Raw genomic sequence first — 15719 nt, 5'->3', positions numbered from 1 at the left:
GTGATAACTCTGAGCACTATGGTGGCAATCCAGGCAAGAAGTGTTTAAGGGCTCCATGTGGAGCTCAGTGTGGTATCTTGTGTGCCTTGCCACATTCACTTTGCATTTTGAGAACAGCAGGAACAAATCTTGTTGATGTCGGTCAGCTGGTTTGTCTTGTTCCTGTTTTTCCATGATGGTTTTCAGTGCTCGGTAAGGAAGCTACACCAGAATAGGTTAAGTTTGTGTTTTTTCTCTTCTGGATCTTTGTGATGCTTACCAGAGCTGTGGACCCTCCTTCCTTTCAGCCAGAGTTGATATAATGTATTTTTCTTCCTTTGGAGAAATTTTGGCAGAGGACGTGATGTGGAAGATAATAGAGGATGCTTTCCTTTTGAAACTGGAGCTGCCTTTCTGCAAAACAGTTTTGCAGGACAAATGAGGCAGCTAGAATGATTATACACATTCTCTATCCTAAACATGCCCTCTGACACCAGCATTCCTTATGCTGCTGGAGTGCTTCGCAGACCGAGCATGTCTCAGCAGCCTGGGTGCCTGTAAAACACTTTGAGACTTGGGTCCCTTCGTAAATACCATCAACACAAATCGAAATACAAGTGAAACGTAAAAAAAATAATAATAAAAAATCTTTAAAGATGCAGGATATGAAAAATGCCAAGTATAGTTTGGCTTTCAGAACTCCAGAAAAGCGTACTAGAAAGATAATAAAAATGTATTATAATGTGCTACCTAGGCAATTGGTGGAGCAGCTACTTGTCATGCTAATTATGATGATGTTAGTTTTTGCATATTCTTTGCTTGTGCTTAAAGTCATGAATGCTCTTGTGTCCCTCACTCAAGTGGGAGCTGCTTTTAGTGAGTGGTGGTGTAGGGCTTTCCATGCACGGTGATTCACAGTACGCACAGGGTTAAAATCACCACCTGCAAAAGATCCAAAGTATTTTAAATCAGTGTTTGAAAATGATTAGTCTCCTTGTTGAAAACTTCTGCACAGTTACAAAACCGTGGCTTGCTTTTGTGTTTTGCTATTTTATGGAAACAGCTGTAAAGGAGCAGAGAAAAAATGGGATACCTGGCATTATTTTTGTTTTAATTCAACTTAAAGTTGCTTTATTTACAGTCTCAGTCTTGGTTGTTGCCAAGGGCAACTGTGCCTGAGCAAATCCTCAAATGTAAAATTTTTTTTTCCATTCTAAGGTGAAGGGCCCAGGGGAAAAAAAAGAAACAGATTGCCACCTAACTCATTGATGCATAATTTAAGTAACACTATTAGTAACAAGAATAGATTGATACTGGCCCGGGAGGAATTCAACAGCTGCTTGGCTTTCCAAAGGCATTAGGGGAGGGTGTCTTTTGGAAACAATCTATACTAAATTGTACTAAAATAACTAATAAAAAATAAATTCAGTTCTATTACCTTTAATTCTGAATTTCAGGCTCCAGTGGAGAATAAAATTTGTCAGTGTATATTATTTGCAGAAAACCTGTGCTCTGGGAACCATCAAACTGTAGTGAGTAATTGCAAAATCAAAGGTATCCTTATAAAGTTAAGGAGTTGCAGGAAGATGGTAATAAAATAGTTACGAAACGTGATTTATGTCACCGTGTCCTGCAAGGTCTGAGTTTTGAGGTGTTCAAACAGTTCTCATATTAATAATTTTAAACACCAATATTGAAATGCCAACCTGTACGAAAGAGTCTGGAAATGTCAGAGAAATAATGCATCTCGCTTGTAGCCTCTGCTCCTTGATTTACGAAGAATCGTTCATTGGCACCTGCTTAGATGAATAATAGTTTAGGATTTAGACTCTTAAGGCCAGGGATTTATGTAGAAAATGGGATTTTAGGTAGAGGAAACTGCAGTTTGAATGTCTGGTGTTAATTTCTTGGGAAATCAAGAGGCAATGCAGAGATAGGAGCTGTTGTGTTTGGGGTATGTCAGCGTCTTAAAAATCCAGCATTAGACTTTCAAGTCTTTTCCCCCTCACCCGCCCCCCCCTTTTTTTTTCCCTGCTGACCAGAAGTGGGTTCCTGGTGTCTGAGTGTCTTTCTGCAGTTACAGGTGAAGTGTTTGTGAAATCCTTCAGGACTCAGTGGGTCTAGGGAAGTGAGGTGTGTCCCACTGAACCTCGGAGAGCTTTGATTCTGGCACTCCTGCACTATCCAAGGACAGCTTAAATTGTCTAATAAACTTAAGCCTTACTGCAGAATGTTTGTTTTCCAGTTACCCCGCACAGAGCCCTAAAAAAATAACACAGAACACTTGCACCCTGCTCACAGTGACCTGGAAAACTGTTACTGGTATTTTCACTTTTTTTGGGCCAAGAAGGTATCAGCTTCTTAAGCCTGAAGGACAAGCAAAGACAACCAGGGTTGAGTGCAGCCCTCCTTTGGCTCCTATGGGTGGGAGAGCTCCTCTGCCCCTGTCTTTTCTACATGCTCCTCCCAGATTTCTCTCCCCCCTGCATGCTGGTTTCTATCTCTCCTTGAGAGGTTGCTGGTGTGTTTTGGCTCCCTCCTCTTTGATTCTTTAGCCACAATGCTGAGTTCTTGAATAATTATATTTGCTTTGTAGTATATTTTATCAACACCATGGTACAAAAAATCTAGTTTATTACAGTGTTTTTGAACTAATTAGCTCAGATCTTGAGACAGCGGCAACTTTATAATTTAACAATTAATTCAGGTAGCGTTCTCCAGAGAGGGGCTTTGGTGGCTCCTTTCCCTGGGCTGTGGCAATAAGCATATCCTCGAGACGACTGTAACAAGTGCCTAAGAAGGGGGAGTATGCTGCAGCTACCTTGCAGAAAAGATTTTTTGAACGAAAGTTAGCATTTTGGTAATTTTTAGAATAAAACTCTTTGCCCTGCTTTGTTGAACTTGCTTTATGCATGTGTTTACCACCCACTCCATTGTCTGCAAACGCTTGCCTACCAATTATCTCCGATTATGTTCATTTAAATTTCTACCTCGCTTTTGCAAGTGGGTTGTTTTCCAGCCACATTCACCTTGTTTCTTTGCAGCCACGAGTTTCTTGTTAGTGCAGTTTGGATTGTGTGCTGCTGCTGGGTCTGGTCCTTAGCAAGTCTGCTAGTATGTGTGAGCATCCCTGCCTCTTCCCTGTGGTGCTGGGATTGATTGCCATGTCAATTAGCCATTCTTAGCACAGGGAATAGTCCTGAAATCCCCACCCATTTTGTTCCCTTTGGAAGCCTCAGTTAACAGGGTGAAATGAATGGCTGGTAGGCTCAGAAAAGTGACGGTCATCATCCTTTTTTGCCTTCATAAATGGATGTGCCTGACCTTCCACAAGCAGATCCAAGTCTGTACCCCTGGATCCAGATGTTCCCTCGTGGTGCGGGTGCAGTCGTGTGCCCCGGACCTCCCTTGGCTCACCAATTGGACTGTTTCCCTGGTGGATGTGGTCCGGGTTCACGCTGCATTCTCCAGTGTGGCAGAGTGAGCCTGGCATCCACAAAATGACTCAAGGCAGATGCTTTCAGGAAGATCCCTGTAATCATTTCCCATAACCAAAGTGCAGTGCTGAGGGTACACAGGGTACCTCCAAGGTGTAGGTATTTGAACTGAAATGAGTTGGGGGGGCAATAGTAGCCTGGCCAAAGGTGTTCATCAGTCTCCATCAACCAAGAAGAGTTCCCAGCAAAGAGGGAATTGGCCTTTTCCTTCCCACTGTGTTTTCCAGCACCAGCCATGTCTATACCACGGGGGCTCGGATGGGACATGAGGGCTTCACGTGCGTCCTGGCTGCGCTTGCAGAAGGCTTGAGAGGTTGGGTGAAAGGCGTTGAAGTTGTTCCATGCTGAGCATTTCATCTATATTTAGGGAGAAAAAGGAAGCACTTAACTACCAGCTGCAGATCAACCAACAAGGGTTATATTGGAGAAAAATAGTCCATCACATTTTATTTCCTTCCTGCCTTGCAAATCATTTGTAAGAGTGTAAGTTGTCCTTGCAATCCAGCATCCGAGATCCAGAATTTGGATCATGTTCTCTGCCTGCTCATCCATCAGTTACCCCGTACCTGTGACAGCATTACTGTGCTAGGGGAAAAACAAACCTGGGCTCCTTCTTCATGTCAGAAAGTCACCAAGTAAGTGCAACATCCCCATGTCTGCAGCAGATGCAGGGGATGGGGTTATTCGCCAGCTGAGGACAAGGCGTCTCAGTAGCCAAAGAATGGCCTTAGTGCAGGTGTGAGTACAAAATGTTATGTTTCCTGAAGGTTTTTATTTTCTTTCCATTGTCTCCTTCCAAAAAGGAAGGTGGCTCTGCTGTGCTTGATCTGTTAGTTATTAAAAGCAGATCATAGTTGTGCTAAAGTAATCCGGTTTTCATCCATTGGAATTAAAACTGTCTAGATGTAGCCCTGGCTTAATTGGGAGATGAGATGTTCTGCTCTGCAGCGGGTAGGGATTTAAAAAAAAAAATCTGCAATAATGAATCTTTTCTTTAGAATAACTCACGCAAAATGAGATGTAATAAATAGAAGCTAATGAGTTGCAGAGGAACGGTCCCACAGGCGTAGGGCCCTCAGCCCTGGCGAGGGACGGTGCCCACCCAGAGCGTGCGGGTCAGCCCAGCCTTGGTTTGGTGTCGCCTTTTTGTTCCACTCCCTTGGAAAACACAGTAGTCAATCCTGTTTCCAGGCTTCCTAATTGCCAACTTTGGAAGGTGTTTCATCTGCTTTAATGTGTCTGATTGCTAATGAGCACTGAAGTCACTGAATATATAACTACAAGGCTATATTTTGTTTCCATCTAAAATTGGTGGAAACTTTTGGTACTGTTAACTGTTCATAGATACTGTCTGCAAGGGTTTCAAGCTCACTTTTTCCCAGGGCTCCGTGTCACTGTGCAGTTTTCTTTAGCCCTACGGACACAGGATGTAGTGAGACTCACCTCTGCGTGCTCGGTGTCCTGTTGGATTGGTTATTACCTTGTGTTGCACGCATTTGTAACTTATTAACCAGCTAAATCTTAATTTCTTCCCCTTAAAGCCTGAGGTTATAACGGGTAATTAAAAAGAAAAGGGTTTTTTAGCTTTTTAACCAGCAATATGACCCTGTTAAGATTAATTTATCAACAATATTTCTTCCTCTTTTCCTAAGTGACTCAGTTCATTCACTTCCACTGTTGAACAAAGGGAGCCTTAAATAATTGTGAGCCTTAATTAGGTGAGAAACGGTGTGTAGTAATTCAATTAATTGTTTGTTTGACTTGGAGAGCTTCATACTGGCAGGTGGCAAAAATAGTAATAGCAATTGCATAATGTGTCTTTGCACTTCCATTATATATGATCTGTTTAATAATATCCTGTGTTTTGTTTATTGCAATGATGGGCTGTCTTCAAATTTAAATTAAGGAGCTCACGATTGGAGCCATCAAGATCATTTTTCCAGCTGCCTTTTTGATGTTGCACCCAGAGAAGTGGCTGATGGTGGCAACCAGCAACAGAAAACCAGCAGCTGAAAGCTGCTGCGTTGCAAATCTGGAGTGGTAACTAATTCCCAAGTAACACATTTGACATGGCATTACCCTCTACTCAGAGACCTCCTGTTTCAGGTCTTAAATGCTTCTAAGCCAGCAACCTTGGGAACTGGAGTGGGACGATGTGATTTGATTTTTCAGAAAGGGAATCATAAAGGTCAAGCCTGGCAGGGCAGCCGTGGTGAGAGTGGGATGAACGTACCTGTCTCAGCTTCTCGCATGGCCTCGGCAGTGTTTGAATTCCTGCAGCCTGCAAGAGCCCAGCTGCACCATCTACAGTTCATGAGATGACTCTGTCCATTGGAGAAAATCTGGATGTGTAGGTTACTGCACAGAAGGTGGTTCTCAGAGCAATCCTCTGCCAGCTTTGTGCTGTTTCTTTAGGACCAATACGCTGCAGCAGACCTGGGGTCTGTAGTTGTTCCCTCCTCTCTTTGGTGACAACGAAAAATGTAAGAGGAAATAAAAGGAGTGATGGGTGTTAACTCCTGCCCTCCCACATGGCCAGCTGTCAAAAGTAACCAGGACAGATTTATTTTTTTATTCATATATTCACATATGTATATGTGAATATATATATGTCTATGTGAATATTCACATGTATCACTGCAGATTGATGAAATTTGCAGTGTTCTGATGCTACTGAGTTGTTCCAGCTGCTGCCAGGGGTTCTGAGGAGAGGAGCATCTCTTCTACAGAGGTTTGTTGTTTTTTTTTTTCTCAAAACACTCCTGACATAAGCCCTGTAGTATACCCGTGTGGGACGAGTGGTCTTCAGTGACCCTGTGGGCTGTGAGCTCACCTGACCTGACACAGTCAACACAGCTGGCACGAGGCTGCACGGATACTTGCAATCAAGGCTTTGAGTTTGTGACATGTGTGGAATTAAAAATAAATAAATCTGTTTATGACCTGTGTGCAAAGGCACACTCCATCTCCTCAGAACAATGCTTTTCCTTAATAGCAAAAGAATATATTTATATTCAGCAAAGAAAGTATTTTAAGGAAAGCCACCAAAAAACAGACTGAGGGTATCCTGACAGCTTCTCCGAAGATAATTCAAAGATAAGTTTTCTTCTCAGGAAGGAATATAAATGGACTATAGGAGTGAGCTTTTTCTAAATTTCTGTTTCAATGCTCAGACGGTGCAGGGACTGTAACGTTTACAGGCTCTGAGTGCATTACTTCCCATTAAAGAAAAAAAAAAAGTCTTTATGCCTGAAATTTTGTTATTTTTTTGTGGGAGGTTTGGTTTTTGTTGGGGTTTTTTGGAAAACAACCCCCTGCCTGTAACACCAAATACATCTCGCAGCCCTGGGCCGCTGAGGCCGGGGCAGAGCGTTGCTGTGGGCACTCGGGGGTTGGTTTGGGGGTGGCAGGTGGTGCTGGATCCAGCTGCTCCGTGGGGAGAGGAGCCAGGGAACGGGGCACCCCGGCAGCACGGAGCCCCTGCATGAGCTGTCAGCTTGTGTTGCTTGGCTGGGATTTTAACACTTGGACAGGGAGAAGAACTTAATCATTTCTGAATGTCTAAGAGCAGAGCTGGCAGTTGGTTTTAATTTGGTTTTGGGGATGTGGGACCTAAAAGTGTGGACTGGGAAGCATCAGACCTGCTGGCCTTACAAAAGCTGAGTTGCCGAGCCTTGCTTTTGCAAAAGGCTCCTTTAACGTCTTGTGCTATGTTCAAACCAAAATAAGTGTCGAGTGAAACATTTGCCAAAGCCGTGTTTTAAAGTGCTAGAAATTGTAACTAGAAAAGCTCTCGGAAGAGCAGTGGACTCTCCCTGCCTTCCTGCGTGATGCTACACCAGTTCCTGTGCCTCCCTGCAACTGAAGCAAGTGCTCTTTTCTCTGATTACCACTGATTTTTTTTGTGTCTGTGCGATCTTTAAAACTATGCATAAAATTGCTGTATTTTACCATTAAACCCTGTGCATCTGCCAGGGGAAGAATCCATTTGTTGGACTACTAAATCTTGGTGTCCTCGAGCCATTAAAGAGTAGCTGTTGCAAGACCCAACGTTCTGCTTTCTCTTCCCAGTCTTCCTGCTGCTCCTGGGGGATGCTGTGTCGCAGCACAGCTCGTCAGAGAAAGGTTTTCCCATGGGTCCTCTCCCCATCTGTCCTCCCATCCCAGCGTTTGCTCTGGGAGGGTGAGGTCTGCGAGGAGCCACAGCAGGCTTTGCCCCACTGCTCTGCTTTATTCTCTTATGTAGCCTGCACTATTTAGTCCTTTTCTGAAAACACTTTAATTTTTTTTGTAGAGAAAGACCAGAGTGAATGGATGAAGAGGAGCCTCCTCATTTTAGTGTGTTTTTCACTGAAGAATATATAACATTACCCTTGTTAGGACAAACTAATTGATTTTTGGCTGACTTCCATTTTTCAGTATTAGTGTTTCATGTGTCACCATCTCAACCTCTCTTCTGTATTTTGTCCCTTCATATAAACCTTGTGTTTATTTCTCAGCAATTATGCATGTCTGTAGGAATGTAGTAAATTGTACTAGTATATTGTCCTCAATATATGCATACATTTTTACCCCCAAAAAATTGCTTATGCAAATCTGTTGATAAGAAAAGAAATATGTAGTGTGGCTCTTCTTCTTCATGAATGTTGATGGATTTTTGTAGCAAGAAGCTTCTTTCTCTGCAGTCAGAGCATCTGTAAACCTACTGCAAAAGATAATTTAAAGACATTTCCTGTTCATATCCAATTTTTTGAGAGAAAAGAGAGGTGTTAGCCATGCTCTGCTGATGCTCCCTGGTAACTTGGCTCTCCATTCTAGTCTTGTTTCCTGATTATCTTTGCACTATATATATATTACTTTTGCTGTAGACTGTTTGAGAGACTGGCCATGTCCACAGACAGCACAACCCCAGGTAGCTCTGTCCTTTTGCACCATTGCCCTGTGATCCTCCTGGGTCCAGCCATGCCATTCCCAGCAGAGATGTGTAACCCCTTGACAGATGTCCCCCACGGTGGTCCAGTGTCACACCTAGATCTGCTTCTCTGGGCTTGAAGGCCATTATGAGTCTCCCATTGTTTCCTTTGCCTCTTGTTTTCCCAGTATTAATACCTGCTCGGGGCAGTGCTCCTTGCCCTGCCTGTAGGGTCTGCACAAATGGGGTGGGTTTTGCATTGCTTTGCACTAGTGCCACATCTGCAGGGAGCAGTCGGTGACGGGACCATAGGGACCAGAGCTCAGGGCTGCTGGGAGCACGAGCTGCAAGGGAAGGTGTGAACCGGCTCCTGCGTCATCTCACTTTTCAAGCAAAGCCCTCGAGGAGGGTGAGTTTGCCTTTCCAAGCAACACAGTCTGGTTTCAGAGCCAGCTGAAGGAGCTTATTACTTTTCTTTATAATTCTAGCTTAAAAAAAAAAAAAAAAAGGGTTTCAGCTGTTTGTCTCTTGTTGTTGCATTTATCACCTTAAAAGACTTAACCAGGTAGTAAAAAATTCAATAAAAAACCTGACTGCATTAGTCTAAAATAACATCGATATTTAGCATTGGCTCGCCTGTTATATAGAATTGTGAAACTATTTTGAGCCTTAAATATTTTGTTATCTATAGGGTAATCACAAAATTGTTCAATCTGTAAATCTTGTGAGCAATTGAGGCTGCTCTCCCCCACCCCGTATTTGTCTGGTTTTTATTCTTCAGCAGAAGTAATTGCTTTCTATGACACACTTAGTCCCATTTCTTCCTGTTTTATAGCTGTGCTATTGCAGTGCTAAAGTTATTTAATATGATTTGATCTGCTTTTGTAATGAATCCCAGGCAGCCTTCAGTTGGTTGTTCTGGTGGGAATGGTATCATCACTTTAGTCTGTACCAGCCTTAACAGCTCCGTTGTGTCAGGAGCTGCATGTTCAGATGGGGTCAAAATTAAATAGCTTAAAATCTCACTTTGGTGACCTAGCTAAAGTTCAGGACGCAGAGCAACGCACGTGTTTTATGCAAGTCTGGAGGGTTTTATCCTTCATCATGAGTGGTTTTATCCTCAGGAAAACATATGTAGTGCTTTATGCTAAGGGGGACGAGTGATGAAGGGAGGAGAGGGCTGAGGTCCCTTCAGCCACTCACCAAGCCCAAGGGGGGAGAAAGAATAGTTTGCTTCTAAAAAGAGAGAAACCATCTGATTCTGTCCTAGAAATTCGTGTCAGAGTCTCATCCCTGTATGAAGCTGCTTCCTCCCTCGGCTGGGCAGAGGCAGGGTTATACTGATGTTGAAGCTGCTGTGGGTGATGAAAGCACCAGCACTGATGCTGGCCCATTCATAGGGGGGTGGTTTTTTACCCACCCATCGCCAGTTAGACCAATTGTGAGTACAGGTTGGCACAGGGACTGACTGGCTTGGCACAGCAGTGGTTTGAGTGGGGCTTCGTCTAGAAATAGTTCTCAGTATCTCCTGCAGGTCATAGTATGCTGTTTTCATGCAGCCTCTAAAATTCTGGAGAGACAGAAGTCCATGCCAGTGTTTGGGTTGGGGGTGGTGACTGCAGTCTGTACCCTCGTTTCATCTGATCGGGTGGCACCAATATTTCTTGTGGCTTTGGTGCCCTTCCCAGCCGTTGTGGAGCACAGTGTTAACGGCTCATTGCAACCTCCTCCTTCTGTCCTGACATCACAGCATCACGTCGATTTTCAAGGAAACAGGCTTTACAGAATTACCTGTTCAGCTGAGCTCCAGTCTTGGCAGTGTTTTTGTTCTTGATGTGCTATGTTTCTCTTAGTTGGTCTCAAGGCTAGCTAGGGACCCATTGTGGGAATAAGCTCAACAGCTCGTGTGCTAAACAACTCTCCCATGTGTGTTAAAGGCTTTGCTGGATCCTGTGGATTGGGATTTTTTTGCCCTTAATTTGTGTGAGAATTTGCTGAGCGTTAGTGAATCAAATCTGGGGGGAGCAGAGAGTCTTACGCATGGTGTGAACTTGTCAGCTAAGCACGCCCGCACGCACTGGAGGGGAGTTCAGATCTCCTGAGCCTGGGTCCTCTTTGGGACCTGCTGCTTCCCAGGCCACACGTTGTCTCCTCTGCTGTTGCTTTACTTGCAGCTGCACTCTTGGGAAAGGACTTGTTGCCTTGGTGGAAACACAGCCTCCACGTTAGCATAAGAAGAATGAGCTTTGGGCAACTTCACGGCGAGACTCGTTCCCTGCTGTTATGACTCTGCAGTCTCACATCTCTGCTCTGTTTGGAGAACAACTCCTGCAAGAATTCGCTGGAATTACACAGGCAGCAATAGATTACCATTAGCAATGTTTGATTGCAAAATTTTGCAGGTATCAGCAGTTTTTCCAACCAAAAAAGCTTTTAGCTCTTGGGCAGAAAGTCAAGTGTTATTTTAAATGCATAGCCATCAGGTTTTTGAAAAAAAACAGGGAGTCAAGTCTGTTTTGCCTTTTTTTTTTTTTTTTTTTATGAAGTGCATAATAAGCTCTTAGCTCAGATAAATCCTAATTGAGGATTCAGTCAAGGCTGTTGCTAAATTAGCAGAGCAGGTCTGCTAGACAAATGTAGCTTCAGCTTGTCAAAATAAGCAATTCTTAAAATTCTCACATGGAAGAGGATTCATGTCATTAAACCTTTTTATCTTCCCCTGTTCCCAAACACAGCTCTCGTGTCCCTTTCAAGAATCACCCAAATCCATCCCAGTCACCACAGCACATGGCTCTGGTGTTGCTCCTGTGCCATTTTGCTAGGCAGTGGCTGCCCTGGAGGCGGTGTCACACGCTCTGAACAGGGGTTTTGGTTGACCTTAGAAAGGTCCCTTCATCAAGGGGTACCTGGACATTCCTCTCAAATTTACACGTTTCTTCAAGGGCTCTTCCAGTTCCCCAAACCCTGGTCTTTGAGCTATAAGGGACACCTGAAAGTGCCGACACGCCCAGGAAGGCTTTGGGATGCACTCTGGAAGCGTTCCTCCTGGCAAAGTGGGGCCGAAGTGGTGGTAGGATTCCGTGCTTTGAAGGCTTCAGCAAAGCACCCAACAGTCAAACCCTCCCAGAGATTATCTGCTGGTAGACAACACTAAATGACTAAAGTCATCAGAAAAGCAGCCATCCTGTGTCAGTGTGTGTTGTCAAACCCCGTGGATGAAATGTAGCTCGGAAACAGTAAGTTCTGGTTATTTGTCCACCTGAATTTCTTTTTTTATATTAAAGCAGTTATCTGTGTTAGCTTCTGGATGGCTTTACCCTGGACCTTAATGCGGCTGGAAAATTAAAACGAACTATGGTTGAGTAACAGTTTAATACCACCCAGCTTGTCTTAGCATAAGTGTGGTATTTGGTATTCCTCATTGCTCCCTCGCTCAGTAACACGTTTCTTCTCCTTCCAGTTCAAGATCAATGGTGAGTGGTGCACCTGGATCAACTACGAGCGCTTCCAGGAGCTGGTGCAAGAGCATGAGAGGAGCGGCGGGTCCAAGACTTTCACAGCAGCGGATTACACAGCCAGAACTCCTCACTGGGCTCTGTTTGGGTCCAGAGAAAGGGGATTCGATCCCTTGGACGTGAGATACCAGCGGAAGAACAAAGCGAGAGACATCTCTGGGTGCTGAGGTTAGGTTGGGGCTGGCCAGACTCTGCCTGGCTGGCTGCTGAGTTTTGGTCTTTGTTTCTAGGCTAACACCAATTTTAAATCTATTTACCTATTTTTTTTCTGACTTTTGATATTAAGGAGGAGGGTAAAGCCTTTATTTAAAGTTTTAGGGCTTCTTGAATGAAAATATTTATAATGCTCTTTATCTCAAGATAAATCACAAGTGGTGCATGCCAGCACTTTACGTCACTGGCAGTGTGATGAGGGGAGGCAGTGGCTGTGGCCTCCACAGTGTTTGGAGTTGGATGTGGAGGGGGAGTGTTTGTTTGACTTCTGTGCCCTGCTGCAAGGAGAGCCCAGCGAGTGCTGGCACCCAACTCAGCAGCAAAATGTTCCGTGTCTGTAAGGATAAGTGCCCAGGGGATTTCAACACCACAAGCTGGTTGGATCTGTGCAGGTGGGATGGCAGACAGATCTGTATGTAAAAGCTTGAGCCCCACTGGAAGTATTATTGTACAGACAGTAACAAAGATTTATGTATTTTAAACACTGGTGCCAGTTCCTGTAAAGACCCAGTCTCATCCCCAAGAAGCTGAAGCTTGGGAACTGTATAAGTAACAGCACCCCTATTAATATCATCTGCAACTTCTGATCTCCCCAACTGTCTTCCAATTTCATGGGTTTGGCAATGAATATTTTCAGAGTAGTTTTATCCCACTCCCCGGCAGCCCCAAACAACGGGGCTCAGCAGGTTCACCCCTGCTGACAGGGAGGACGTGCTGTGGGGAGCCAGCAGGCCTGGCCAGCAGCAGACGGCCTCTGTAGCTCCACCTGAGCAAGTCAGCAGTGTTGCTGCTGCTTTGGGTGAGGGTAATCTGATCTAAATGAAAACTGAATCCGGTTGCAGTCTCTTGTGTCAAGAAACCAACTCTTTTAGTTTGGAGAGGTGACGTCTGGGCACGAGGTCCAGTGACATGTCCCTGGTGTTGCTCTGGGAGACCCTGGGCTGTGCCTGGCACTCTGCTGGATGGTACTGCAGCCTGGCTGGGAAGGTGCATTTAAATGAGAGGGGGTGGGTCGGTTTTTGTTGGGAAAATCCCCACTTTCATGTGTGAAGACCTTTCCCTTTCTGTTTATGCAAGATCCGTGTTGGTTGCAGTCCCCGACGAGTTGCAGAGGGTCAGTGTGTGAGCGCCCACGGCAAACCCCCGTGTCTGGCTGTGCCTTCGCTTGCCAGATGGCTGAACTGGACTACAGCTCCTCCCACACCCCTGCCGATGGCTTCCACCCTTGGGCAGCCCCCGAGGCCTCCTCCCTCCCTGCGCCCAGCCAGGCTCTTGGGGTGAATGGACTCAGTGCGGGAGCGGGGAGGACGACAGGGCTTCTCCATCTGCTGCGTGGTGGCTTGACCTGCTCAGCTAAAGCCCTTTGGCTTGAACCAGCTGCACAAACAGCTCTACTTTAGACCCAGAGGTGTCAGCCAGTGCAGGGGAAGAAAACACACTCATGCTCGAGCGTTTTTGTTTTCCTGTTGAACTCCAGGAGTGCAGATCAGAGGCGTTCACAGTGCTCCCACCTTATCAGTGAGGTCCATAAGCCTGAGATTCCCAGTGCCCACGGTGCTGTAGATGGTGAGCTTTCCTGACATTGTGATTTTATTTCTTTTTTAAAAAAACATAATTTCTTAAAACTGTAAAAGGTATTTTTAAGAAGAAAGACAATAAAGTAATTTTTCCTAGAGCACCTTTGGTGTGTCACTGCTGTACGAGACTTTGTAAGAGGGGATGCTAGAGGGATTTTAAGGCGATCAAAGGCACAAACATTGCAGAGTATCTTCTTTTTTCTTAATAGCGTGTGGAGTGGAAGGGAGAGCAACTGTGTGTCCATGGATGACGGGGAGGGCTTGGCTGATGGGAGGATGTTCTATAACAGGTCGGTCACAAAACACTGAATGGAGGTTGGAGGTGGTGAGAAGTTACCCTGCTTCCTCAGGGCAGGGACACAGCTGCCACCAGCAAGCCCTGGGGAGAGACAGGACATTCTCAAACCATCTGGCCATCTTCCTGCAACAGAAACCTAGCACAGAAACGTCACTGCTCTGTGTGCATTGCGTCACCAAAACCCAGCTGTGGGACTTGCACCCCCGAGGTGTCTGTGCTCTGCGATTGCATCTGGCTGGAGGCTGAGCTCGGGGTGCCCAGGGTCCCAGGTAGGCTGGTGGGACACTGTGTTCAGGCCGTCATGTGTCACAGACCATTTTGAAAGCTGCAGCTGGGGTGAGCCCGGCTGTGGTCATCGCGAGATCCAATCTGGACTGCTAGTGCTGCTTCCTAGCTAAGAAGTCTCCATGTGCTTCATCCTTTACAGCCCCATTCATATGAGAGCTGGAGAGTACCCAGCTCATCTGAGAGGGCTCCTCTTTGTTGCCTTCTTCCACCAGAAAATGTTTTTTTAATGTTCTTAGTGATACCTTTTGCTGTTCAGTGAAAGGTGGAGGAAAGACATGGGTTCATTAAGGGCATTGAAAACTGGGTGAGGATCTTTGTGTGTTTGGTTCAGCAGTGGGCACCTGTCTTCAAGCAGGGTCTCCACAATTGCTTTTTTCTTCCTTCCAAGACCATATTATCAAAAAATGAGAGGTTAGACTTAGGGACTTGGTTTCCTGAAGGACCTGGCTAGAGAAAGGGTGCTCTCCTTTTCCCTTGGTGAAGGATTTGTAGTGTTCCCACCACAGCTTCACCAGGGGAAATCCCGTCCTCTGCTGAGTTGTTCCCCTGTTCTCTTGATTGTGTCTGACACCATTTAACTCCCATCTGGGCTTTGAGGTGAAGGTTAACAGCACAGGAAAGCCCAGGTGCTCTGTGCTGAAAGATTTGAAGCTGTTAACAGGAAAAAAATACGTTTACTAGTGAGACTTGTTCTCTGACTCCAGTTTGTGGTGGGAGGGATGTAGTGTGGAAAAGGTGATTTCTCAGAAATTCCCAGTGTTGGACCATGTTTGAGTTAAACATTGCATTCTGGGCTAAAACTATGCAAAACTAATGAAAAACTAATATCAGGGGTGAGACGTAGCTACCTGAATGCAGATGTTTAGTAGGTGCAGAGACTTCTCCAGCCACCAGCTCTGCTCTGTGAGACTCCTGGAAGACCTGGCACCAGCCCTTGTCCCAGGGCATCTCCCAAGCCCCCAGATGTGCATGTTCAGGCTGTGGTCTTCCCTGCTGTCTGCTCAGCTGTGGCATTACAGTCATCCTTGCTTCTCTGTGTGACCTCCTGGAAAGACAGAGCACGGGGGGACTCGCCTGTAGCCAAGCCCAAGGGAAGGGAAGTTCTTCATGCGTTAAGAAATGAAGATCCACAAGTATTTCACTGCCTCTTCATTCCCAGCCTCCTGGGGGTCAGGTTAACTGAGGACAGTGGCAGCTTGGGCGAGACATGTGCTTTTTGTGGGACCCTTGTTAACCCTGGAGCATCAGTTGTGTGTGGGCATGGCTGGAGTTTTAAACTGGCATGTTTGATGTCCACCATAACCCACTGTATTCCCCTCAATGGCTGGCAGCTCTTCTGCACCTATTCCTCCTTTCTGAGCCAGACACCTCCATCCTGCCCCCAGCTCCCTGACAAATGAAGTGGCTATAAATCACCCCAATCCCTTTGCTTGTCCACGG

At 45.5% G+C, this 15719-nt stretch overlaps 1 protein-coding gene across 5 annotated transcripts in view; it reads left to right on the top strand.

Moving 5' to 3' along the window:
* The window catches only part of LOC141968372 (S-adenosyl-L-methionine-dependent tRNA 4-demethylwyosine synthase TYW1-like), a 107930-nt gene extending 94146 nt beyond the window's left edge, over positions 1-13784 (top strand). For 4 of the 5 annotated variants that reach the window (XM_074922978.1, XM_074922980.1, XM_074922975.1 and 1 more), the window contains exon 16: positions 11849-13784. In XM_074922978.1, coding sequence (XP_074779079.1) covers positions 11849-12070 — 222 coding nt within the window. In that variant the 3' untranslated portion in view covers positions 12071-13784. The remainder of the gene's footprint in view (positions 1-11848) is intronic. The other variant, XM_074922976.1, reaches the window with a different exon arrangement.
* Positions 13785-15719: the final 1935 nt, after the last annotated feature.

This window comes from Athene noctua, chromosome 19 (assembly GCF_965140245.1).
Source record: "Athene noctua chromosome 19, bAthNoc1.hap1.1, whole genome shotgun sequence".
In the NCBI taxonomy this organism is placed as follows: Eukaryota; Metazoa; Chordata; class Aves; order Strigiformes; family Strigidae; genus Athene; species Athene noctua.
The sequence above is the reverse complement of the archived record's forward strand: the minus strand, read 5'-3'. Positions and strand labels throughout refer to the sequence as shown.